The sequence below is a fragment of the Sinocyclocheilus grahami genome, unplaced genomic scaffold (genome assembly GCF_001515645.1).
Source record: "Sinocyclocheilus grahami isolate Dianchi unplaced genomic scaffold, SAMN03320097.WGS_v1.1 scaffold152.1, whole genome shotgun sequence".
In the NCBI taxonomy this organism is placed as follows: domain Eukaryota; kingdom Metazoa; phylum Chordata; class Actinopteri; order Cypriniformes; family Cyprinidae; genus Sinocyclocheilus; species Sinocyclocheilus grahami.
Window position 1 is genome coordinate 276641 of NW_015505331.1, and position 23918 is coordinate 300558.

Below are 23918 nucleotides of genomic sequence, written 5' to 3' on the forward strand. Positions count from 1 at the left end.
ACGGTGAAAGCCGATCTGGCGATCCACAGCGCAAAGTTGTAGTATTTCCTCAGCAACCAGCACGGATCAGCTCCAGGCATGACGAAGCAGATATCGTCCTCTTTTGGAAGACAAAACAAAGTAGTTTCGCTTTCACAACGAAGCACACAGAGTCTTTACAACATGGTGGCGGCAACAACAAAACTACAGCGAGAATAAAAGTTACGCCTTCTTTCTTTGCGTGAACATTTGGGCGGCGTTATGCAAATCTTCCCACATTGTGACGCAGACATGTGGGGGCGTGTTAGAACAAGCCGTTTTAGGTAGGCGTGGCTGACTCTTAACTTTTATAAAGAATATCTCTTTGGATTTGAGACTTTAGTCTTTGCAACTTTACAGATCTTCTTTATGCACCAAGAGCTTGTAACACTCCAAAGAGAAAGGAAAAATTTAAATCGCATCATATGACCACTTTAAGTTGTTTGTGTGTTTGCTACCTGTGTGGCACTCTTGCCCAATTTGACAATCTCAAACAAGCTGAGATTCTCCATGTCGTTCTCCTGATGGTGGCCATTTACCCGACCTCTCACCTCTGACCCCTTCAACTTCTCTCCAGGTGTCTTCTTCCCCTTCTAGACACAAACAGTAAAAAGCAAGGACAATTTCATTAAACAAGCTAGTACCATTCAAGGACTGCACAATGGGGGGAAAAACTGAAAGAATTGAATGAGAATTACTATTATTATTATAAAGACAAAATAAGGAATATTATTATTGTAATATTTCACTGTAAATGTAAGAATAATAATATAATAATAACTTTTATTATCATTATTATTATTTTATAGTGCAACTCTTTAAATTTTTTTCAAACCTTAAACCATTAAGCTTTTATTTTGGTTAAAAAAAGCCCTTAAATCTTCTCTTTTGTTGACAACAGCTGGTTTAAAGACAGTTAGACAGTTTAAAGATGCACATTATAAGCAACCCAAACTGAAAGCACATGCAGAGATGAGTTTGTGTAGAGCAATAATTTCTGCAAACCACCCAGAGACACTCATAAGCTGCACATTTGTAAATAAAAAATAATGCTGTGCTTCACTCTGAAACGCATTTATTTATTTAATTAAATCACACATTTTGTTTTTATTCTGATTAATCGTGCAGCCCTTCTCATACCTGTTTTACAGCATATCTGAAAGCTGATTGGGTGATAAATAAGAACTGAATGCCTTTCTGCAAGCTCACTGGCTGATAGGTACCTTCCCTTTCCCAAGTTTGCCATTCCGACCCTCAAAATCTTCAAGATCGGTGTCCAAGAGCCGAGCGTATCCTTCCCTAAACAAACAAAATGCACCAGTGATTAGAGCAGTGTGTATGTGGACTGTGGAGTGTTTCAGGTGTATATATTCAACAGGGGACCGTTTCAATAAGGAGGTTCAACCAACCCTGAGTTGAAACTTGATCTCTGAATTGAATTACCCTGAGATGGGAAAAGTTTTCGGGTTCAGAACAGCTGAATTGAGTTCAATCAACTCTGAGTATGTTGACTCTTGAGTTTAGCGCGTTTACCACGACTATGAAAAGCCATGATCAATGGAGCTAATTGGGTTCAAATAATGAAGAACAGATGAAGAGGATGGCCACAATACCAAGTATTGGAAGAATATTAAAATCCAACAGGAAAAGGAATAACGGTTGCTTTTGTATTAGTAGGAAATAAAGATGACTAAATAAATTGAACAGCTGTGGTGGTGGTTACGGCATATATCTCAAACTACTCTTCCATCTGGCATCCTTCCATTCCATACAGTAATCAGCTTCATTTTCAATGGGTTTGTGCTCAGGAAACTACACAAAAATTCTAATAAAGAGCGTGAGAGCTAGGCACACTTTCCTTACTGCTCGGCATACAGCGGCCTTACTAATGTGCTCTGCATCCCTGATGTTATATAGAAAACTACCATTGAAAAATGGTACCGCTCAAATAAATATGCATGTAGATATGGCAAAAAAATCTAAATAATCCTCTCCCGATGTAAAAGTAACTCCCTACGAATTAATGCAGCCTCCTCATCTACAGGTTTTCCTATAAAAGGACATGTCGTTTTTGTCACTTTTACAGTGTCTACATGAAAATATGTCCAATGAATGAATGTACCAGCACTGCAAAAAATGCTTTTCTTACTTGGTATTTTTAATCTTGTTGTTTCCAGTCAAACTATCTAAAGATTCTTAAATCAAGATGCATTTTCTACATAAGAAAAATGACATGTTATTTAGTCTTTTAAATGTATTTTTCTTATTTTGCAAATTATCTGCAAATGGGGTAAGAAAAATAATCTTGTTTCCATTTGAATTAAGATTATTTTTTCTTATTTAAGTAAAATGTACTTAATTTAGATTCCAACATTCTCACAATGAAAAGCATTTTTGCAGCGTGAATGATGTATTTAAACATCGCTTACACTTTAAAAAGGGGGAGGACTTTAAAAAGGCTGGACTTCTTGTACCTATGATGCCCATAAATGCTGTCTAGGTAGAGAGCTCACTAGGTTTTGAGACAGACAGTGTCTGGCTAGAGAATGAGTGACCAGTGTTGCCAACTTAGCAATTTTGTTACTAAACTTAGCAACTTTTCACACTACCCTAGCAACTTTTTCTTCTAAAAGCACCTAGCAACAAATTTTGCTATTTTTAAAATTTATTTGGCAACTTTAACAACTTTTGTGACTAAAACGATAAAAAGGCACACATTTTCCATCTAAATCACATAAAATGAGGAAACCAAAGATGCCTAGCAGTACACACATCACATGAATTAAGTTAGCTGCTATTTGCAATTGTTTAATTTAATAATAAATGAATAATTGTTCATTTATGATACACCTTGTTAGTAGCTTGTACCTGTGATTGTTGATCAGTTAGTACACTGTAAGAAAACTATCTAGAAAAATGGAAAAGGTACTAGTTATTTTCCAGGACATTATCCGTTATCCATTATTCATTATCCATTGCAACCCTGTAACCCTAAAACACAAAATGCAATGCGTAATTTAAAATGCAGGTAAAAAAACCTGCGAAAAATCAATACGGAAAATTCCTTCATATTAACATAGTAGATTGTGCCCTATTTTTATACTAACCAACTGCTAATACACTGCTTAAAACTATAATTGTTCAGAATGTGTAGTTTTACTAGTTTTTACTCGCTAATAAAAAAAATTTAATTGTAATTGTTCAAAAACGTAAGTGTTCAATAATTCAATGTTGTATTTAAAAATAGTTATTTATATTTTAATATTATATTACGCTATATTACTTTATGAACAAATCTAAATTAACACAAAAAATATATTTGTTACCTTGGTGTAATTTTGCATCATAATTACGTAATAATGTCATCGTGCAATGACATCAACATGTCATTTAGCAACTTTTTAGCAACAAATGGACCTTCCTTTAGCAACGTCCCCTGAAAATTAGCTGGCAACACTGTAAGTTACTGAGTTAGTTTAGTTTGTGTCTGGTACTTACTGGTGGAAGTCTGTTTGAAGGTCCTGAGCTGCTATCATTTTGTCAACATCTTCTGTTTCTTCTGGAGTTTATAAGTGTCCCCACGCTGCTGTAGACAGACAGACCCACACAACTGAAAAACACACGCTGCAGCATAAAACAAAACATATTTGCATGTAATAACAATAACCACTTATAACAACCACGACTCATGATGCAGTTAACGTTACTGAATGCGGCTATGCGTGTTTGTGTGAAAGACGTGTGTATATTTATATGACTTTAATAATAAATATCAAACATCTGCTGTCAAAAGCATTACTGTACGCGAAATCTAACCATAAAACATTACATAAACTCCATTAATCACACAAAATCTCTATGCATTCGTGTAAAGTCTGAAATTGTATTAATTGTGTTTTTAATGTTTTTTGATTTCCGTAAACACGGGCTAGCATGCTACCATGCTAACGGGCCTCCAGCTCCTCTAACAGTCATTAAAACCGCCCCAAACCGACCAAAACAATGTAAAACTCACTGCAAATCCCCATTAAAACTTTACATTTCTTCATACGACGCACATTATAGTGTTTCATTAATTCTCACTATTCAAAGTAATGACTCAAACTGTCTTGACACATGAACGACTCTGGGAAATGAATCTTCCGAACGGAAGGAAAACAGGAAAATGTCTTTTATTTATTTTATTTCATTTCTTCTAAAATCACGGAAATTTATGAAGATCGGCCGCCATTTCCTTCCTCACCTCCCTCAGCGTGAGTCCAGCAGCAGCAAACCCGCCCAGAGCCGCCGCCGAACGGTACCGAACCGGAGCTCCGCGGTTAAGACATTAAAACATGCTCCAAGTAGAACTGGCTCAGTTCTGTTTGTGTTTTGGAGCTGCAAGAGGCAGTTTGGTGCTGTGGGCGGACAGGAGTAAAAATATAGCCTCGAGAAATCCAAAACACACTTATAACGCGTCCACACACACCCACATACTAGCATCCACACAAACACACCCACATCATGGGACTGCATGGCTAATTTCTGAACAATTGTTTGTGTTTATAATGGTTTGTATTTGAATTGAACATACATTAGTTTCTGAATCACAAATTATTTGCAAATAAGTTAGGGCAAATAAATAAATGAGAAAGATGAATATTTGTCAACCAGATTTGAGGACAATCAAAACCGTTTTATTTTGTCTGCCAATGGAGGTGTAACAAGAAAGATAGATCAGACTTTGACATGGGAAAGAAACAGTGCTAACAGAAAATGGTTAAATGTCCAACTCTCCAGATTACAGAGGCTGATTCCTATGGTGAGATGAAGGAAAAGTCTGCTTTTAAATGAGTCATAAACAAGAAGTGTAAGCGTATATAGTTGCATCTTGCTTAAACACACCTGAAATGTGCAAATCAAGCTGTAGAATGAAATCTGTCCAAAGTCTGTGAAATGATGGTGGACAGAGAATCAAGCACAGGCATAAAAAATAAATAAAAAAAGCAATAACAGGATGTTTGGTTTGTTTAGGCAAATAATAAATAAATGTTTAGAAAACTATTTATACATAGAAATGGTTATGTAGTTTAAAAAAATTATACTATGCAATATAATATATACCATAACAGGAAAAACATGACTTCCCAGTTCTATAACACACACAGTGCACATTATGTGATGCCTTGAACTAACTCACCTGTGCATGTGCACCTGAACAACCAGAGATGAAATGTACAAACATCATTAAAAAAATTCTCCCTTTCCTGACAATGGTATACAAACAAATTTCTTTTTTCCCCATAAATGTGTAAGCATAACCTCATCCCACATTATATTCTGAAGTTTACAGAGTTCCCAGCTTTATTTCTCAGGTCTTAAGTGCCTATAGCCACTCTTACCATCAGAAATAAGCTGCATCAGATTTTGTTTAATGGATTCTAAACAAACAATTAAGCAAACAAACGAAAAACACTGAGCAACTAAAAAAAATTTACATTTACCAATTGCATCCCAAAAACACTTTCAAGTAAAGGTGGCAAATTTTTTTTGTTTAAATTTTTTTATGACAGATATGCTTCAAGGCACTTTTATAAGTAAAATAAAAAATAATAATATAACAGCAATGCATACATCTTTTACTGCCATTAAATAGGCCCAATTGGTATACTTTTTTCATGTCTAGTGTATGGAGTAAGACAGGACCACTTGAGCCCCCTCATATAACCTCTCAATGTCCTTTATATAATGATTTTTCAGCTCTTTCCTCTTTAGTTTGAAGGCATCCGTCACCAGCCCTGTTTCTGGAGTCCAAGCCTCAGAACTTAAACAGATCTTCTGTGGAACCTCAAACCTTTCCAGTTTACCTACGGTACCACACACACACGAATATAGTTTATATACAGTCTATACATAGACACACACATGAATGAATGCCTTTGCCATTTTCCCACAGAGTATCAAACACACAAATCTCTGTAGTTTACAATAAACAACACTGTTTAAAGGTAAACTCAGTGAAAAACCCACTGAAAGCATTACACAATTCCGCTTTAAAAACACCAACCAGGATACCTAAAACAATTAACAAAACATTACTAAGAAGTTTGTATAACTTAAAAAATGTGCTTACTTGTGACTGCAATCTCTTTGATGACTTTTAGCACTTCCTCCTCCATCTTGATATGGTTACAAAGCTCCTCCCACTCTTCCTCTACCCCGTTCTTTTTTGCCAACTCAGTCAGTTGCTTCTGATTGGGCACCACAAAGCTGATCAAGTAGTTCTGATCACTGATCGGAAATAGTACAAGGCTGTATTAGTACTGATCTGGTGGCATGTGTTCATTCAGCATTATGGTGTCTTGGAGCCTTTGCATGATATGTTTAGGTTGTATCAATACATATTGTGATTTGGTATCTGTACTAGAAACAGACAAGATTGAGGATGAGTTCTGTGGCTTTTAGTCCATAGCTTTAAAGCCATGTATACACAAATAAATATATTTTAAAAAACTGCTCAAAAGAAATATTATTACAATTTAAAATAACTGCTTTCTATTTTAATTTGTTTTAAAGTGTAATTTATTCTGGTTATTATCAATGTTTAAAACAGTGTTGTGCTGATTAATATTTTTTTGTGAAAACCCTGATACATTTTTTCAAGATTCTTTGATGAATAGAAATGTAATTATTTGCGTTTATTTAAAACAGAAATCTTTTGTAACATTATAAATGTATTTATTGTTGTATACAGTTTAATGAATCCTTGCTTAAAAAGGCAATTAATCCCCCCAAAAATAATCTTCCTGACCCCAACATTTTTATGGCATCATACATTCCATTTGTTATCAGATTAATAGCTATGTATGGCCAGTTGCCAAATAATGTTATAAAATCCATTAGTATGAACACCTACCATGACCAACAACACTGTGACATGGTGATTTTCAGTGATACAATTTTAGTGTTTAGTAATAAACACAATTTTTATTACTAAAAAAAAACACTCCGCTTCGCGTCGGGGTCCTGATCAACCTGTCGGGGCTTATTCTGAGATAACAACCGGCTGGATGTACATTATCCTGCTTATTACACGGCTAAAAAGATTTGTTTTTACCATATATGTTGAAATTAATGCTGAAGTCTTCCATTGTAACACGCCGTAGTTAAGTGTTTTCAGTCACAAAATGGCGCCAGACAGTCAACGATAGCGGAGTGACTCATTAATCATATAAGTAGTACCGGTTAAGATAACTCGTAGTACCCGCATGAGCGGTGTGTTATTCAATTTGGCGGTTGTTATCTGGGAATAACATACCGCTGGATGGCGCGATTGACCAATCAGAATCAAGTATTCCACAGAGTCGTGTAATAATCCAGGTTAATCTATAGTTGCAGAATATTGTGCTGTGTATAATTGTTTTGCTATCAGATGGGATATAAGGTTCTGGTGTACCTGCTGGCATAGACGCAGATGTTATCAATGAGTGGGCTGCTTTTCAGGGCAGCTTCTACCTTCCCCAAAGACACATATTCACCTGCCTGCAGCTTTACCAGGTCCTTCTTACGATCTGAGAACAGGATAGGAAGTGGAGGATTGGCATGTTGTGTTTGATATAATAATATTTTTGTAACCCTCCTCTGTAAGATGATTCTAACCTTACTCACCCACAATCTGCAAACAACCGTCTGGATGAACTTCTCCGACATCTCCGGTACAAAACCAGCGCTGCCCCGCCTCGTCCACCCAAAAGTTGTCATTTTCTCCCTCCCCATCACTCTCATAGTATCCCATGGCAACATTCGGTCCACCAATCAAAATCTCCCCTCGTGGGTGTGGCTTGTCCTGACTGGTGTATCCACCTAATGATGAGAGAGAGAGAGAGGTCGGTTGAAAGTTAGCAATGTAAAATGAACCTGAGAACCCTCAATTGCAGTTGTTGTTTGCACATGTGTGTATGTGTCTTACCCTCAGGCCAGTCTCGCAGTTTTATTTCAGAGCAAATGAGAGGTGCTCCAACGCGTCCTGTACTGTAATCAGAAACTGCAACACACAAACACAAGTTTGAACATGTCGGCACAGGAATCCAGCTGTTTGAACATGCAGGTAAAACATCAGTCATGGTGTAAGTGTGTGTTTGTGTGCACTAACATTCTGAGATAGTTCCCGCTCCACATGTCTCTGTAAGGCCGTAACCCACAGCAACGGGGCAGAAACACACATTCATAAATCTCTGTGTGGAAGCAGACAGTGGAGCCCCTCCACTCAACATCAGACGTACACACCCTCCCAGCAGCAAATTCACACGCTTGAAAAACATCCTGAAACACACAATAATATCACCATCTCAAACATCAAGATCTTAAAGATAGAGACCATTTCGTATAGGCAAAATTTGCAACTGCAGCACTGGCCATATAGGCAACATTTTACCACTATTACCACTGTGTGAAAATCTTCACAAAACACAATTTAGCACACAAATGTATTTGAAAAATATTATATTTCAACCAGTAAGTATACAGTCATGCAAAGTTTAGAAATGTAATACATATATACACATACTGCCTGGGAAAAGAAAAAAACGTCATAATTTGGATTTAAATAAGCAAATACTGTCTAGATTGAGTCTAGGACTGGATCATTATTGCAGTAATGAATATGTTTCTGGCGTGTTATATGCTTTGCAACAGTTCATATAACCCTACCTGATGTAGTGCGTAGCTTTTCATTTCTTAAACAACCATGTTGTAAGACGTACCCATATACAAATTCCTGGACCCAAATTGGGAAATACTGGTATAGTGAGCATGAGGAAACATTTTCATGTATGAATTGGTCACCACAGAATCCTGAGCTTAACCAATTGAAAGTCTTTGGGATGTGTTAGAGTCGACTTTACAGAGTGATTTGACTCTCCTATTGTCAATACAAGATCTTGGCCAAACATTAATGCAACTCTTGGTGGAAATAAATGTTGTGATTTTGCATAATGTTGTCGAAACAATGCCACAATGAAAGCACAATTTTATCAGAGTTAAAGGCAGTCCAACAAAATATTTGAGTGTGCAACTTTTTCTTTTTCTTTTCCAGTTTAAGCCTGATGAATCTTGTCATTGTCATCCTGGAAAATAGACATGGGTACATTTTCCGACATGGCTGTTTGAGAAATAAAAATGTATGCACTGCATAAGTTAGGGTTAAATGAATTGTTACCAAATATACAACATCCTATACCAGGGGTGGCGAACTCCGGTCCTGGAGAGCCGCAGCCCTGCAGAGTTCAGCTCCAACCCTAATTAAAACTCACCTGCCTGTAGCTTCCTAGTAACCGTTCAGACCTTGATTAGCTTGTTCAGGTGTGTTTGATTAGGGTTGAAGCAAAACTCTGCAGGGCTGCGCCTCTCCAGGACCGACGTTCGCCACCCCTGTCCTATACCTATAATGCAATAATGATCCAATCCTGAAATCTTAAGTATTTGCTTATTTAGATCCAGACAGTGACTTTTTTTGGCCAGACAGTGTGTCTGTGTAGTATATGTGTGTGTGTTATGAGAGTGTTCAATGAGGCAATAATTATGAAACAGCCAAAAGAAAAAAGAATGAAGAAAAAATATTTTTATACCATTTATTGAATAGGCTCAATTGCATGATGCATTGCATTGCATTTATGCTATGCTTAGAAAAAATGGTCTCAAATGTACGTATGTTCAAGATTTTAGAGCAGGAAAGCCTTTTTCTCATCACTAGACTATTTATAGAAATAATTTTAAAAAATGTATATTAGACATCAAATTCTTTAGAAAAAGATACATTTGTTCCAAAAGTGTTAAGAATTGTAAAGAATCTGACTCACATGTTGCACACCGGAGAATCAGCTCCTTGTGACACCTTCTGCAGCTTATAGTTGTATCCCACTTTAAACAGAGTCCTCTGAATGACTGACATCTCTCTTAACTTCCCATTAACATTCTTACAGATACGATCCATGATCTCCTACACACACACACCAACAGATACATACACACAAATATTGAGTAAAAAGAGGTGAACAAAAATAAAACTAAAAATTTTTTAAAATTAAATTTGTTAAAATTTTTAAAACTCACCGGTACTGCCGCTATCAGGGTGGGTTTAAGCACAGAGCAATCTCCCTTACCACCGCTTTTTATTTTACTGGACTGCATAGACAAGAACACAGGTCCAACACAGAGAAGATTATATAATAAAGCAAAAGTGTGTGTGTGTGTGTGTGTGTGTGTGTGTGTGTGTGAGTGTGTGTGTGTGAGTGTGTGTGTTACCTGGTCCGTGAGTGTGTGTGGTGAGGAGTATCCGAGCCTGCGATTATATAATAAAGCAAAAGTGTGTGTGTGTGTGTGTGTGTGTGTGTGTGAGTGTGTGTGTGTGAGTGTGTGTGTTACCTGGTCCGTGAGTGTGTGTGGTGAGGAGTATCCGAGCCTGCAGCCATATGACACACAGGATATTTCTGCTGTCAGTTCCAGCACATGAGCCAGTGGGAGATAAGCTATATATGTGTCCTGGGACCTGTATATACACACAGCAATGTCATTATTGTTACCTAAAACTAAAATGACTAAAACTGAAATAAAATTAAATATATATATATATATTAGTTGAAACCTCAAAAAAAAAAACTTTGAAAACTAAATTAAGATTTTTTTTAAATTTTTTTTTATAAATGTTGCCTTGGAAACAGCTGAAATAAAAGTACTAAAATGAAAACAGAAATAAAAATAACTTCAAGCTAAATAGAAATGTTTAAAGAAAACAAAATATAAAAAAAAGACAAAAACACAAAATTACTAAAACTTAAACTAAAATTAAAATGAAAACTGAAAATATAGAAATAAAACCTAATTAAAAAAATTCATGAATAGCATAATAGTATATAAATAACACTCACACAAAAAAATTAAGATTTAAGTTGATATTGTGCTTTAAAGATTACTTTGAAAGATTAGAAACTAACTTATATTCATTTTAACATGCATTTATTCATCAGTTGCTAGTTTACCATAATTTCTTTGCATAATTTTACACTCACACGTCTCCGTCATTCCATTGAATGTAGTTTACCACTACATTCAACTACACACTCTGACTCCAGTTTTATTCTACTGATGCATTATGGGTTAACCAGACATGACACGATTTAAGCTGAAAGTAATTTGTCTGTCCGTAGTGTATGGAAAAACATGCAAATTTGTGAACTGGCGTTGGTGTTACTGTTGCTCACCCTAGGCCTGGGATCCGCTCACACTGACCAGCCATTCCTGCAATCAGATTACTGTGTTGCATCTTCACTCCTTTAGGCTTCCCTGTAGACCCACTGGTATACATCACCACTGCCAGATCAGATGTAGTCGGCCTCTTATACTCTTTGCTTACTGAGAGAGAGAGAGAGAGAGAGAGAGAGAGAGAGAGATAGAGACAAAAAGAGAGATACTGTGTATCAGCTTGTGAATCAATTCAGTTGGGTTGCATATATAATTGTTTTGCATGTTGCTCACAGTTCTCTGGCTTTGTCCCGAGCTCCATTACTTCCTGCATGCTGTGCATGGCAAGAGACTGTGGGTAATCAGCATGACATACTTCATCACTGCCTGCATAGATAATATGCTGCAACCCCGAGACTGCACTCAAAACGTTCTGAGATAGAGAGAAATAGTAATCTAACACAAACTTTTAGCCAGACCACACAGATAAGCACAGTTACATTTGCATATCTGTGGCTTTGTGTACCTTCAGCTTGGTCCGCAGCAGTTCTGTGCTGGTGATGAGATGAGTGGCTCCACACTGATTCAGCCCATAAGCTACAGCATCTTCACCCAGAGTTGCATACATCGTTACCACTGCACACATGCAAACATACAGTTGTGCTCACAAGTTTAAATAACATTTGCAAGATTTGCATAGAGTTAAAACAAATAAATGAAGCTGTTTGACATTACAGACGGAACTAAATTGAAAAAAACTTCCAGTTATTATTTTTATTATTTATTAATATTATTATTATTATTATTACAAGCTGTTTTGCCTTTGATATAACGGTTAAATAAACAAGAAGTTATTACTATTTACCACATATTTTAGGCAAAATGTTAAGGCAAGGCAATTTTAGGCAAAATGTTATAATAGGAAATAACATTTGCAAGATTTGCATAGAGTTAAAACAAATAAATGAAGCTGTTTGACATTACAGATGGAACTAAATTGAAAAAAAACTTCCAGTTATTATTTTTATTATTTATTAATATTATTATTATTATTATTACAAGCTGTTTTGCCAGGGTTGGCCTTTGATATAACGGTTAAATAAACAAGAAGTTATTACTATTTACCACATATTTTAGGCAAAATGTTAAGGCAAGGCAATTTTAGGCAAAATGTTATAATAGCATAAGATATAAGTATCAGAGTTGGTATTGTCGAAATTTTATAATGAATATTTCAACCTAGTTATTCCATAGGTGGTACCACACATGTATGTTTTCTTTAAGAAAACTCTTGTGTAGTCCAGCAACACAAAACAGAGGAATTCCTGAATGAGTCAGTGTTGTTAAAACTAATAGGTTGAATGAATGAATGAATTCACTGGCTCACTGATAAAAACAGTCATTTGTTTAATTCCGGAGTGAATCAGTGTTTTTGAATGAATCAGTTCAGTTAGTGATTGAATAACTTACTCATAAAGAGTTATCTCTGCCACCTGTGTTTAGTGATGTAACCTGTAGAAAGTTCGAGTCACTGAAAAATCCCCACCACTAATATCCACCTTATTTTTCAATGCGGAAGTAAGCTATTTCCTGTGAATGCATGAGAGTTCTGATTCCAATTAGCCTCTATAGGTAAATAACTAATAACAAAGTGGAACAAAACTAACTAACAATTTTGTACAGCTAAAATGACTGGAAATGTGTGAACCAGAGGTAATATAAACTCAAGTAGCTTCTTCTGAGCAGAACAAAACAAATCAAAACATTGTCATTTAGATTTAAAAGTGTTTAGAGTAAAAGTAGTGTGACTGTATTACATGGGAAGTTGCGTCTGAAACAGGCCTGTGCTGTAATCATCCATTCTGCCCGTGTTTCACAAAAGATGGCAATGGTATTATGTGGTTGCTGGCCCAAAGCTGCCAGACCACTACCAAAAGATTCCACTGCTAGGCTGACCTCTTCATAGGTCATCCAGCTGTAGTCCCCCAGGACCAACTACAAACAAAAACACACAAGCTTCTATATCAAATGTCACAAATATTTTGACTGTGTTCAGCTGATCCGATTGAACTGATACTCAAACAGAATAAACTAAATTAATGAATTTACCTTCTTAAAGATCTTCCCATTGGGTTGTTTTTCTTCTTCTTCACTAAGGACCTCTCTGGTGCCCAGACAGGATGCCTGACTGAATCTCTTCACAGCATGTACAAAAAGTTTGTCCAGCGTGTCCACGCCCTCAAAGTCCTGTGTAACGAGAGCATCTGCGCTTTCTACCGCCCGATACGGCCCTTCTGGACGTCCACTTAAACTCCGTGCTCTCTCACACTGGGGCAACATGACCTGTACAAAACATACACAAACCAACATATTTCCATATGAACCCCAACTTACAAAACTTACAGAAAACTTACAGAAAAACAGGCATCCAATTCACATGACCGATAAGATATGGTTATTAAATGCAGATAGAGCAGAGGGGGAAAAGAGGAAGAGTAAGTAAGATTTAGATGTGCGTGTGATTGAATGGCTGAATTAGGAAATACTTCACCACAAAACTACCACTAACGTTTAAGAAACCCTGAGGAAACATCAAGAAACATTCGTGTTTGTGGTCAACCATAGACAGGGAACCAACAGACTAAATATTTATTCTGTGCAACATACACATGCGCCCACACACAAAGACATAAGATCAAACTGAAGTGGATGTGTAGGCTGTTTCCCTGGCACAATTATCAAGGCTTTTCTTTAGTGTAATATTAAAAAAGACTTTAATCTGCACAAATAGAGCAGATTATCCTTGCTTTCAGATGTTAACCATAGCTAAGACTGAAACCCCAGTTTCAGAAGCATCACTTGCACGATCTGCAAGCTGCAAAAGAACAGATCATATCAACATACACAAACACACATGCTGCAGCAGCTTAAGTTACAGCAGCACTATCCAGGAAGGCCACCATTTCCAAACTGATGACATCACAGTTTGGAGGGATTTGAACAGCATGTTCAGGAAGTCAGATGACTCACTTAAACATCTGGAAAAACTCTCCAACTGTCAAACAAACACACATCCTGTATATCATGATATCACTTTTATTTGGCATGATATGTAGCCCTCATGCCAATGCATGCAATAAATTGATTAACAGGGAAAGTAAAGTCTTGTAACATTGCTACAAATGCATGTTTCAAATAAATGCTGTTCTTTTGAACTTTCTATTTATCAAAGACAAATATCGAGCAGTTTTGAATATTTATCATATTTAGACATTTCTTGAGCAGCAAATCAGCATATTAGAATGATCTCTGAAGGATCATGTGACACTGAAGACTGGAGTAATGATGCCGAAAATTCAGTTTTGCCATCACAGAAATGAATAAAATAAGAAAACAGTCTGACCATTGTTTATATATATATATATATATATATATATATATATATATACAGTATATATATATATATATATACACTTTTATAATTATTTAAAATATAATGGTAAAACTTTACAATAGGGTTTCACTTGTTAGCATTAATTAGTTTACATGAATTAACAATGAAAAGTTACTAACAACTAAACTAACAATCAAAAGTTGCTTCTGTTTGCATTAATTACTGAACTGTGAACTAACACAGAGATCAACTGTATTTTCAACATTAAAGACTAACAAAAATAGCTATATTACTCATTGTGAGTTAATGTACATACTATATTTATGAAGGGAGCTGTTATGCTTTATAAATCAAACGTAAACATTATACAGTATATATATATAATTTTTGAACTGATCAACAAAAAGGATGTTTTTTTCATTACTGTACAATGTATCGTAATATACTCAGACCATTTAGTCCAATCTGAAAAAATGACATTTTCCATCAAACCCTTAAAAAGGAGTATAACCACACTGATCCACATATTAAGACAAATTCTCACACACCAAAAAAAATCTGTATCTACATTAATACCTATAATTGTGTTTACATGAGTGTAAACACCTCATGTCTACTCCCTCTCAACACTCCTTCAAAAACATCACCACTATAACATACTGTAAACAACTGAAAAAGAAATACATTGTCATTCAGTCAAACTTGAAACCTGAGGCAAAAGAATCTGAAGTGCACAGGAAGCTGAAATCTTACTTACAAACAAACACTGTGCACAGCAGTTCTTTTTTTCCTTTCTCAGACAGACGGACAACTGCAACTGGAGGTCCTGGCTTCCCTTTTCTCACTCTCTGTCTCCGTCTCTGGCTCTCTTGGCTGATTGGATGTCTTTTGTAAAGTCATAGTTCCAGTGAACCTCACTTAGAGCCCACCCGCTGGCCTCAGCCAATCAGAAGACAGTTCTGAGGAGGAAGTTCTGAGGTTACGTCTGAGTTTTTAGTCTTTTTTTTAGTCATAGTCTTGACAAAGAGTTGTTCCTTTAGCTCACACAATCAGACACGTCAGAGCTAAGCACTTTCTCAAACTTTGAAGAACACATAGTTCTATTAGTCAAACACCCACTCAGCTGATGCACATTTACTGTTAAGTGAAAGGCATTCCAAGAAAATGTGAATAATCACTGAAGGTGGGTCATTGGGTCATTGATCACACAGTTGCTAACTCAGAACAGGTCTGACCAGGAAATGTGCCTTAGGTGTTGCAGTTCATTCACTTTGACCACATAAATACATCACTGACTGATATAGCTGCATGTGGTCAGCTAAAGTAGTCCTCACCATGCCTACCACAAGCCATCCTCAATACTTAGCTTAGTAAAGAACCGTTTATCTGCTATCAGGACATCTAAACGTATCCTCACAGGTTTTCTTTCCAAGCCAACAGTTGGGTCAACTAATTTTAGACAAACTGTCCATACAGACCCGCAGTACTGATTCTATATACAATCTTTCAAAAATATTTCAAGTCAAACAGAAGATGGGTTTCCTCTTTCAGCCTTGGTTTCTCACAAGGTATATAATGTTACATTAAGGGAGTTTTTCCCATGAAACTGTTGCCTTTTTCTTGCTTGCTGGGGGGTCTAGGTGTGTTACTTCGTAGGGTTGCTTTGGGACAATCACTATTGTTAAAAGTCCTAAATAAATTAAAATTAAATTGTCAAGTCAGATCTGCTCCACTGATTCAGAGTGGATCTTTTTTCAGTAAAAAACAAAAGTATGACCTGACCTAAAAATAGGGAACCATCTGACCATGTAAAGCATTATTAATTTTATGAATGTAATCAGTACAAACAAGGTAACTGGCCATTTTGACTAAAAATAAAAACAAGAAGATAAATATAACAGACAAACTCACAAGATAAGTGAGGCACAAGTGAATGTTATATAAAGCATGACTTTTAAGACAACTGGTTCACGTATGGTAGAAAGAGAAGAGAATAAGCATTCTATTTTTCCATTCTTTTTATTGGTACACTTCTTTTACAGACCAACTACTGAAGGGCAGCACATAAAGATTAAAAAGAAAAAAAAGCACATATGATGTTTACTAAAAAGAAAAAAATGTTTAAAACAAACTGCTGAAATACAGTTCTATAACGACAATTATTTAACATATTTCTCCATGAATTTCTTGTGGAATTCAGAGCGCAGGGTGTCATTAATGAAGCGTTTCTCTTTACGAGATTCATCCACTCCTTTAGCGCAGTTTTTAAACACGACATCATCATCCCACCTGCCAAAAACAAAATTTGAGAATGTGTTTGAGTGTTGTCAATTGTATATTATTCAGCTCTCTGTGTTTTAAAGAATTTGCCATTCAAAGACAAAGCCATTTTTTCACTTTCATTCAGGGAGAAAAAAAAACACACCAACCAATATTATTATTATTACTACTACTATTGAATTATAAGAATCTTTTGGACCAAAATGAAATTTGGAGATGTTTATATTGTTAGTCTCAAGAGTACATAATATATAAAAGCTATAGAAATAGCAAACAAAGCAAAAAGATATTTAAAAAAATAAAAACTGCCAGCCGTTGCTTTTCATACTATACCCATCTTTAAAGAACACATCGTTCTATTAGTCAAACACCCACTCGGCTGATGCACATTTACTGTTGAGGGAAAGAAATTCCAAGAATGTGAACAATCACTTAAGACTAGCTGTGGGTCATTGGTCATGAATCACACAGTTGCCAACTCAGAGCAGGTCTGACCTGGAAATGTGCCTTAGGTGTAGCGGTTCATTCACTTTGATCACATTAATACATCACTGTCTGATGTAGCTTCATGTGGTCTGCTAACGTAGTCCTCTCCATGCCTACCACAAGCTTTAGCTCGGTAAAGGACCGTTTATTTGCTATCAGGACATCTAAAGGCATCCTCACAGCTGGTTTTCTTTCCAAGCAAACAGTTGGGACTACTAATTTTAGACAAACTGTCCATAGAGATCCACAGTACTGATTCTATACACAGTCTTTCAAAGAAATTCAGGCCAAACAGAAGAGGATGGGTTTCCTCTTTCAGCCTTGGTTTCTCACAAGGTATATTTGTTACATTAATGGAGTTTTTCTACGAAACTCTTGCCGTTTTCTTGCTCGCTGGGGGTTTAGGCGTGTTACTCTGTACGGTTGCTTTGAGACAATCGCTACTGTTAAAAGTCCTAAATATGTTAAGAATAAAAAAGGGAGCAGAATAGAAAGCCCCCTTGTGAAAAGACGCAGGTCAGGTTGGACTCAGATCTGCTCTACTGATTCAGAGCGGGTCTGCTTCAGTAACTTAAGAAGAAGAAAATAAAAAAGGTCTGACCTGACCTGAAAGTATGGAAACGTCTGAACGTGTAAATGTAATCAGGACAAACAGGGCAATTCTGACTAAAAATAAAAAGATAAAGATAACAGACACAAGCTTGCAGGATAAGTGAATGTTATAAAGCATGACTTAAGACAACTGGATCATATACAGTAGAAAGAGAAATGAATAAGCATTCCATTTTATTTTATTTTTATTGGTACACTTCTTTTACAGACCCACTACTGAAGGGCAGCACATAAAGATTCAAAAGACAAAATGAGCACATATGATATTTGCGAAAACGAAAAAAATATTTTAAACAAACTGCTGAAATACACAGTTCTATAACGACAATTATTTAACATATTTCTCCATGAATTTCTTGTGGAATTCAGAGCGCAGGGTGTCATTAATGAAGCGTTTCTCTTTACGAGATTCATCCACTCCTTTAGCGCAGTTTTTAAACACGACATCATCATCCCACCTGCCAAAAACAAAATTTGAGAATGTGTTTGAGTGTTGTCAATTGTATATTATTCAGCTCTCTGTGTTTTAAAGAATTTGCAATTCAAAGACAAAGCCATTTTTTCACTTTCATTCAGGGAGAAAAAAAAACACACCAACCAATATTATTACTACTACTATTGAATTATAAGAATCTTTTGGACCAAAATGAAATTTGGAGATGTTTATATTGTTAGTCTCAAGAGTACATAATATATAAAAGCTATAGAAATAGCAAACAAAGCAAAAAGATATTTAAAAAAATAAAAACTGCCAGCCGTTGCTTTTCATACTATACCCATCTAGAACAATGATGTACTATTATTTCTAACAGTACACTTCTATTATTGTCAATATATTATGATGAATATTACACTATGTGACATTAAATTTAAACAGTGTTTCCATCATCTTGCGTTAAAGCACATTACTGGCCAGAGGTTTTATTTGCTTTGCTTTTGATTTAATTCTTTAACTACTGTAACTGAAGGTAACTTATTAGCGAAGACAGAAAACCAAATAATCTTGCGTTAAACTTATTTTTTTACCACCATTAAATTACCTTCTCTTCACACTGAATGCGTTCTGGCTCTGTGGTTTTTGTTGTTGTTGTTGTTGCTGCTGTTGCTGCTGCTGGCCTGCCAGATTGAGCAGTGGATTTCCGCTCAGAATGTTCTCCATACGTATCCTCTCCTCCTCTGCTTTCTGTTCCCTTTCCTTAATTACACATACAAAAAAAAAGCAGCGATGACTTACGTCAGTAAGATATCAAGCCTAAGTAAGGGATAAATGCACAGTCAGTCTGGTCATAACCATAAAATAAACCCTGAAATGGTGACCAGGATCATCCTGAAGGGCTTTATTTTGCGATAGTGACCAAGATCGGTGGTAAATGGTCAGTGAGGTTCACCTTTTTCTCCAGCTCCTCAGCTCGCTCCTTTTTGATCTTCTCCAGTTCAGCCAGCAGGGCGGCAGTGTCATCATCACTGTCAGAGCCGGAGTCAGAGTCATCTTCATCCTAAAACATACACATTCTTCAAACTGGCGTCAAAATCAACCTGCATGCCTAAGTATCTATAAGAAAGTGTATGTACATCAGTGAGAGGATCATCAGCATCCAGGTTGGCAGCAGGAATCTGATCCAAACGTGGCCGTTTGGAGGAGGATGAAGATGAAGTAGACGAGGAAGTTGTGTGCTCTAAAAGAAACAAGATCACTGTCAATGAACACATTTTGACAAAGCCAAAAAATATTCACATAAAACATGCTTCCTCACCTCGTGCTCCTCTGTCTCTGCTCTTAACAGCAACTCTCTCTCTCTCCTCCAGCTCACGTCTGAAATCACGTGCTCTCACCTCTTCTGGAGCATCCTGAGTGGGCTGTCTGCAGGCACACACCCAAATATTAAGATGAGTTTAACTTAACACTTTCTCGGTCACACAATCAGACCTTTACATTTAAAAAAAATAGTTCATCCAAATATGGAAATTAGCTAAAAAAAAGTAACTCGCCCTCAAGCCTTCCAAGATGTAGATGGGTTTGTTTCTTCATCAGAACAGATTAGGAGAAATTTAGCATTACATCACTTGCTCACCAATGCCGTCAGAATGAGAGTTCAATGAATGTGCTGTTTGTACTCTCACTCACCCATTCACTGCAGAGGATCCATCGGAGAGCAAGTGATGTTATGCTAAATTTCTCCAAATCTGTTTCAACGAAGATAAAAACTAAAGCTAAATCTTGGATGGCCTGAGGGAAGCAACTTGTCAGCAATTTTCAATTTTGAGTGAACTACTCCTTTGAGTCCACAGGTATGATACAAATTCTGCCCAAATTGATTATTTTGCCAAAGAGTTTTTGTAAAGAACAGCAACTTCACCTGTATTTGATCTTAGTGTGTCCTGGCAGGTCTCTGCTGGAGTACTGTTTAGACAAAGCACTCAGATCACCCTCTCCTTTGCCCCGTCCTCCTCTTGCAGGCTCAAATGTTGGCCTTGCTGCTGTGGTCATCTTCGGTTACCTGAGACAAGTGCATTATAAGTTAACTTAAATGTTATGACACACAAATGCCTCCCTCATGTCTGATATAGCAAAGGTTTAGGGGTGTTTCACCTGTTATAGAGATTTCACATAAATACAAGTTTTCAGTCACAACTGTAATACTCCACAATTGCATTTGGACATAAAGTACTGTTGTTCATTTTGTAACAATAAAAAGTAGACGGTGTTATCTGATTGTTTATTGAATGTCTTTCTTCATCTTCCTTTTGACATTAGAATATGTATGTGGAAATTAAAGAATTGTTGTAATCCTCAATTTATCAATTGTGACAATGCATTGATATGGCATTTTAAAAAGAATAATGTAGATCACATTGTTTCTGTTACTAGGTAAATATTTCATTCTTCAGAGTGATTTACAAGCCAATTTCGAGCATTTCCAGACCTTTTAATTATTCAGTCTCTAAAAACAAGATGGGAATATTGTCTGTGTTTAAAGAATGTGACATGGCACATGTGTAAGTGTAATGTATTTTTAATTTCTATAATGTTGACTGTTTGTATTGTTAGGTTTTCGACGAAAACACGCTTGCTTTACGTTACTTGTTACATTATTTTACACTCACCTGCAGCAGGACGATAAAAATCCAACCGTATACTTCCAAATGTATCAACGAGGCCACACAAATTCAAAGTACGAATACCGAAAAACTGAATAAATAAATAAGGCGAGTTTTTATATTTTCTTTGCCATTACACCAGCTGTCGTTGCTCCTCACTGATATCCCATCAACCACCGCGACTCGCCCACAGTACAGTCACGTGTATGTGGGGGGTTACGGTGGCGGCTGCGGGACAAACATTACAGCGAAGAAGCGAGAATCAAATACACCGCGGTATCCCACCCAGAGACCTCTGACATGACCATTATATACAGTTTTAGTTCTATTACCTAAATAACAGCGTCTAAAATGCAGGATGGAAGACCAAAATGTTTATATTCCTGTTGCGCAGACCAGTGCGAGTCTTGGACCTACACTGACACCTAGCAGCATGGATGCAAAAGTTTCCTGTTGCAGATGCCATTGTAGAAATGCGCTCTTCACAACAGTCAGTCATTATTAATTTATTCCACAAGTGAATAACTAGTCATGTGATCTCATGCATAATGTCGGCCCCCATGAGGCGACCCGCTATGTTTACATTAAAGGAACTACGCATGGTCAGCATGAATTTGATCAGCATTCTTATTCAGGCTTCATAATTTTAATTTGTTATCTTTACCGAACAGAGTAATAGTGGGTTTTTGCCAAAACCAGAACAAACGTGGCCATCCTGAAGAGCCTCTGTCCTGCAGTTTAGCCCCAACCCTAATCAAACACACCTCAAGAAGCTAATAATCAGTTTTCAGAATTACAAGGGCTATAAGCAGGATACTTCCCACCACTTTTAATACATCAATAAAGAGGACAGACACACAAACTGAGGTCTTTACTAGCTTTAATATTCCTGAAACGTCCGTGTTGAAGAAAACAAAGTACAAAAGTGTCTGACAGTAAAAATATGAGAATGCATGGTGGGGAGGGGAGACATAAGAGAGCCCTCACTCTCTAAAACAGCAGTGTCTCATACAGGCCTGCGAAAATCATCTCTGAAATATCACTAATACGAAGCCAAACAAAACAGAGAAATCAGTTAATATACAAAACCACACAGTTGACCAGGCAGTAAGACATGCAGTAATACAGTCTTTCCATGAGTGAGAGAGAGCAAAAGAGAAACGAGCATGAGAGAGATGAATTTAGCATCTGTAAAAACGGTTCAGCATATCTGACACGTTCAATTCATAACATTTCCATACATTTGTTGACAAGCTCTTCTGCTTTCCTTTGTCAGTTTTCAGAAGTTCTGAAATGTTTTGCATATGAGATCTGAGGCTGGGTTCAGCCAGGGCTCCTGTAATGGCTCTATACAGTTATTCCTGTTTTGTAAATACATGCGATTACTAAAACCGCTGAGAATAGCCAAAGAAAATAAAACAATTATAATAATAATTAGAAATGTTTGCATATGTGACATCACCAGAATAATAAAACACAACACACAGAGAATCTGTGAGCAATGGAGGGTGAAGCTTCCTCACAGTAATGACACATCGGGGCAAGGGGTCATTGTCATGCCATGAGGTCATTGCTATGGTAACAGCAGTGAGCTGCTGCTGCGGTCAAACTTCTTGCCTTTTGAGAGTGCAGCAACTTGTTTCATCAATTCTCTGTTCTTCGCCTGAGAGACAAACACAAACAAAACCAATTGGTGACAAATATGAAGACTATAGACCCTTTTTCAGTTAGCAAACATTGTCAAAGTCAAAGTCTGCTTTATTGTCAATTCTGCCACATGTACAGCACATACATATAGAGAATTGAAATTGCATTACTTGCAGACCCCTTGGTGCATACAGTTAACACTAACAGTAGACAATACAGATAAATAGTTTAAAAAATATATAAAATACAACCTATACACTATATAAATAAGGACATTGTTAAAAAAGAAAAAGTGGCATAAGGCACATGGCAGTTAAGAGTGCAAACCAGTGATATAAACAACTGTGAAGATATGCGTGTAGAGCAAAAAGAGCTTATCAGTCTGTTAAAGTGATAAAGAGCTAAAGAGCTCAGAGAACAATCTTTAATTAAACTGTCAGAGAGGTAGTTTGCAGTACAATGCTGGAAGAGGTAGTGAGCAGTCTAATGCTGCACAAAGTGACTGCCGGCACTGGGGAGCTACAGTTCATTGAGGGAACGATGAATGCCAACATGTACTGTGACATACTGAAGCAGAGCATCATCCCCTCCCTTCAGAGACTGGGCCGCAGGCCAGTATTCCAACATGATAACGACCCCAAACACACCTCCAAGATGACCACTGCCTTGCTAAAGAAGCTGAGGGTAAAGGTGATGGATTGGCCAAGCATGTCTCCAGACCTAAACCCTATTGAGCATCTGTGGGGCATCCTCAAACGGAAGGTGGAGGTGCGCAAGGTCTCTAACATCCACCAGCTCTGATGTCGTCATGGAGGAGTGGAAGAGGGCTCCAGTGGCAACCTGTGAAGCTCTGGTGAACGCCATGCCCAAGAGGGTTAAGGCAGTGCTGGAAAATAATGGTGGTCACACAAAATATTGACACTTTGGGTCCAATTTGGACATTTTCCCTTAGGGGTGTATTCACTTTTGTGGCCAGCGGTTTAGACATTAATGGCTGTGTGTTGAGTAATTTTGAGGGGACAGCACATTTACACTGTTATACAAGCTGTACAATCACTACTTTACACTGTAGCAAAGTGTCATTTCTTCAGTGTTATCACATGAAAAGATATAATAAAATACTTACAAAAATGTGAGGGGTGTACTCACTTCTGTGAGATACTGT

General features: G+C 36.9%; 4 protein-coding genes across 5 annotated transcripts in view; all 4 read right to left on the reverse strand.

Annotated features, from left to right (window-relative positions):
- Positions 1 to 4475, reverse strand: part of LOC107592356 (cohesin subunit SA-2-like) — a 22952-nt gene extending 18477 nt beyond the window's left edge. Inside the window, exons 1-4 of the mRNA XM_016281856.1 lie at positions 4262 to 4475; positions 3517 to 3642; positions 1242 to 1317; positions 477 to 611 (exon numbers count right to left, since the gene is read on the reverse strand). Of these exons, the coding sequence (XP_016137342.1) occupies positions 477 to 611; positions 1242 to 1317; positions 3517 to 3554 (249 nt within the window). The 5' untranslated portion in view covers positions 3555 to 3642; positions 4262 to 4475. The remainder of the gene's footprint in view (positions 1 to 476; positions 612 to 1241; positions 1318 to 3516; positions 3643 to 4261) is intronic.
- A 1204-nt stretch (positions 4476 to 5679) lies between these two features.
- LOC107592357 (long-chain-fatty-acid--CoA ligase 4-like) lies at positions 5680 to 15540 on the reverse strand. Its single transcript, XM_016281858.1, has 15 exons — positions 15383 to 15540; positions 13345 to 13578; positions 13053 to 13230; positions 11762 to 11871; positions 11530 to 11668; positions 11256 to 11406; positions 10420 to 10543; positions 10108 to 10179; positions 9855 to 9994; positions 8150 to 8319; positions 7967 to 8041; positions 7666 to 7860; positions 7454 to 7568; positions 6131 to 6288; positions 5680 to 5864 (listed from the first exon to the last, which is right to left on the reverse strand). The coding sequence occupies exons 2-15, from the start codon at positions 13573 to 13575 to the stop codon at positions 5680 to 5682; spliced, it is 2043 nt and encodes a 680-aa protein (XP_016137344.1). The 5' UTR covers positions 13576 to 13578; positions 15383 to 15540.
- A 2783-nt stretch (positions 15541 to 18323) lies between these two features.
- Positions 18324 to 21358, reverse strand: LOC107592276 (protein CWC15 homolog). Its single transcript, XM_016281707.1, has 7 exons — positions 21113 to 21358; positions 20365 to 20505; positions 19762 to 19868; positions 19580 to 19683; positions 19396 to 19503; positions 19048 to 19202; positions 18324 to 18465 (listed from the first exon to the last, which is right to left on the reverse strand). The coding sequence occupies exons 2-7, from the start codon at positions 20493 to 20495 to the stop codon at positions 18336 to 18338; spliced, it is 735 nt and encodes a 244-aa protein (XP_016137193.1). The 5' UTR covers positions 20496 to 20505; positions 21113 to 21358; the 3' UTR covers positions 18324 to 18335.
- A 611-nt stretch (positions 21359 to 21969) lies between these two features.
- Positions 21970 to 23918, reverse strand: part of LOC107592275 (protein FAM76B) — a 13212-nt gene continuing 11263 nt past the window's right edge. For both annotated transcript variants that reach the window (XM_016281706.1, XM_016281705.1), the window contains exon 10: positions 21970 to 22769. In XM_016281706.1, coding sequence (XP_016137192.1) covers positions 22680 to 22769 — 90 coding nt within the window. In that variant the 3' untranslated portion in view covers positions 21970 to 22679. The remainder of the gene's footprint in view (positions 22770 to 23918) is intronic.

Bases quoted from the DNA above. Each gene is read 5' to 3' on its own strand.
- LOC107592276 (XM_016281707.1), bottom strand. From the start codon at position 20,495: ATGACCACAGCAGCAAGGCCAACATTTGAGCCTGCAAGAGGAGGACGG. The intron at 19,869-20,364 runs GTGAAGTTGCTG...GTGTGCCTGCAG, and splicing joins CACACTAAGATCAAATACAG to ACAGCCCACTCAGGATGCTC. The intron at 19,504-19,579 runs GTACATACACTT...TGTATGTTTTAG, and splicing joins CTGATGATCCTCTCACTGAT to GATGAAGATGACTCTGACTC.
- LOC107592357 (XM_016281858.1), bottom strand. From the start codon at position 13,575: ATGTTGCCCCAGTGTGAGAGAGCACGGAGTTTAAGTGGACGTCCAGAA. The intron at 11,872-13,052 runs GTAATACAGTCA...GCATGTGTGCAG, and splicing joins TTTCAGACGCAACTTCCCAT to TGGTAACGATGTATGCAACT. The intron at 10,544-11,255 runs GTGAGCAACAGT...GTGTATATACAG, and splicing joins GAGCGGATCCCAGGCCTAGG to GTCCCAGGACACATATATAG.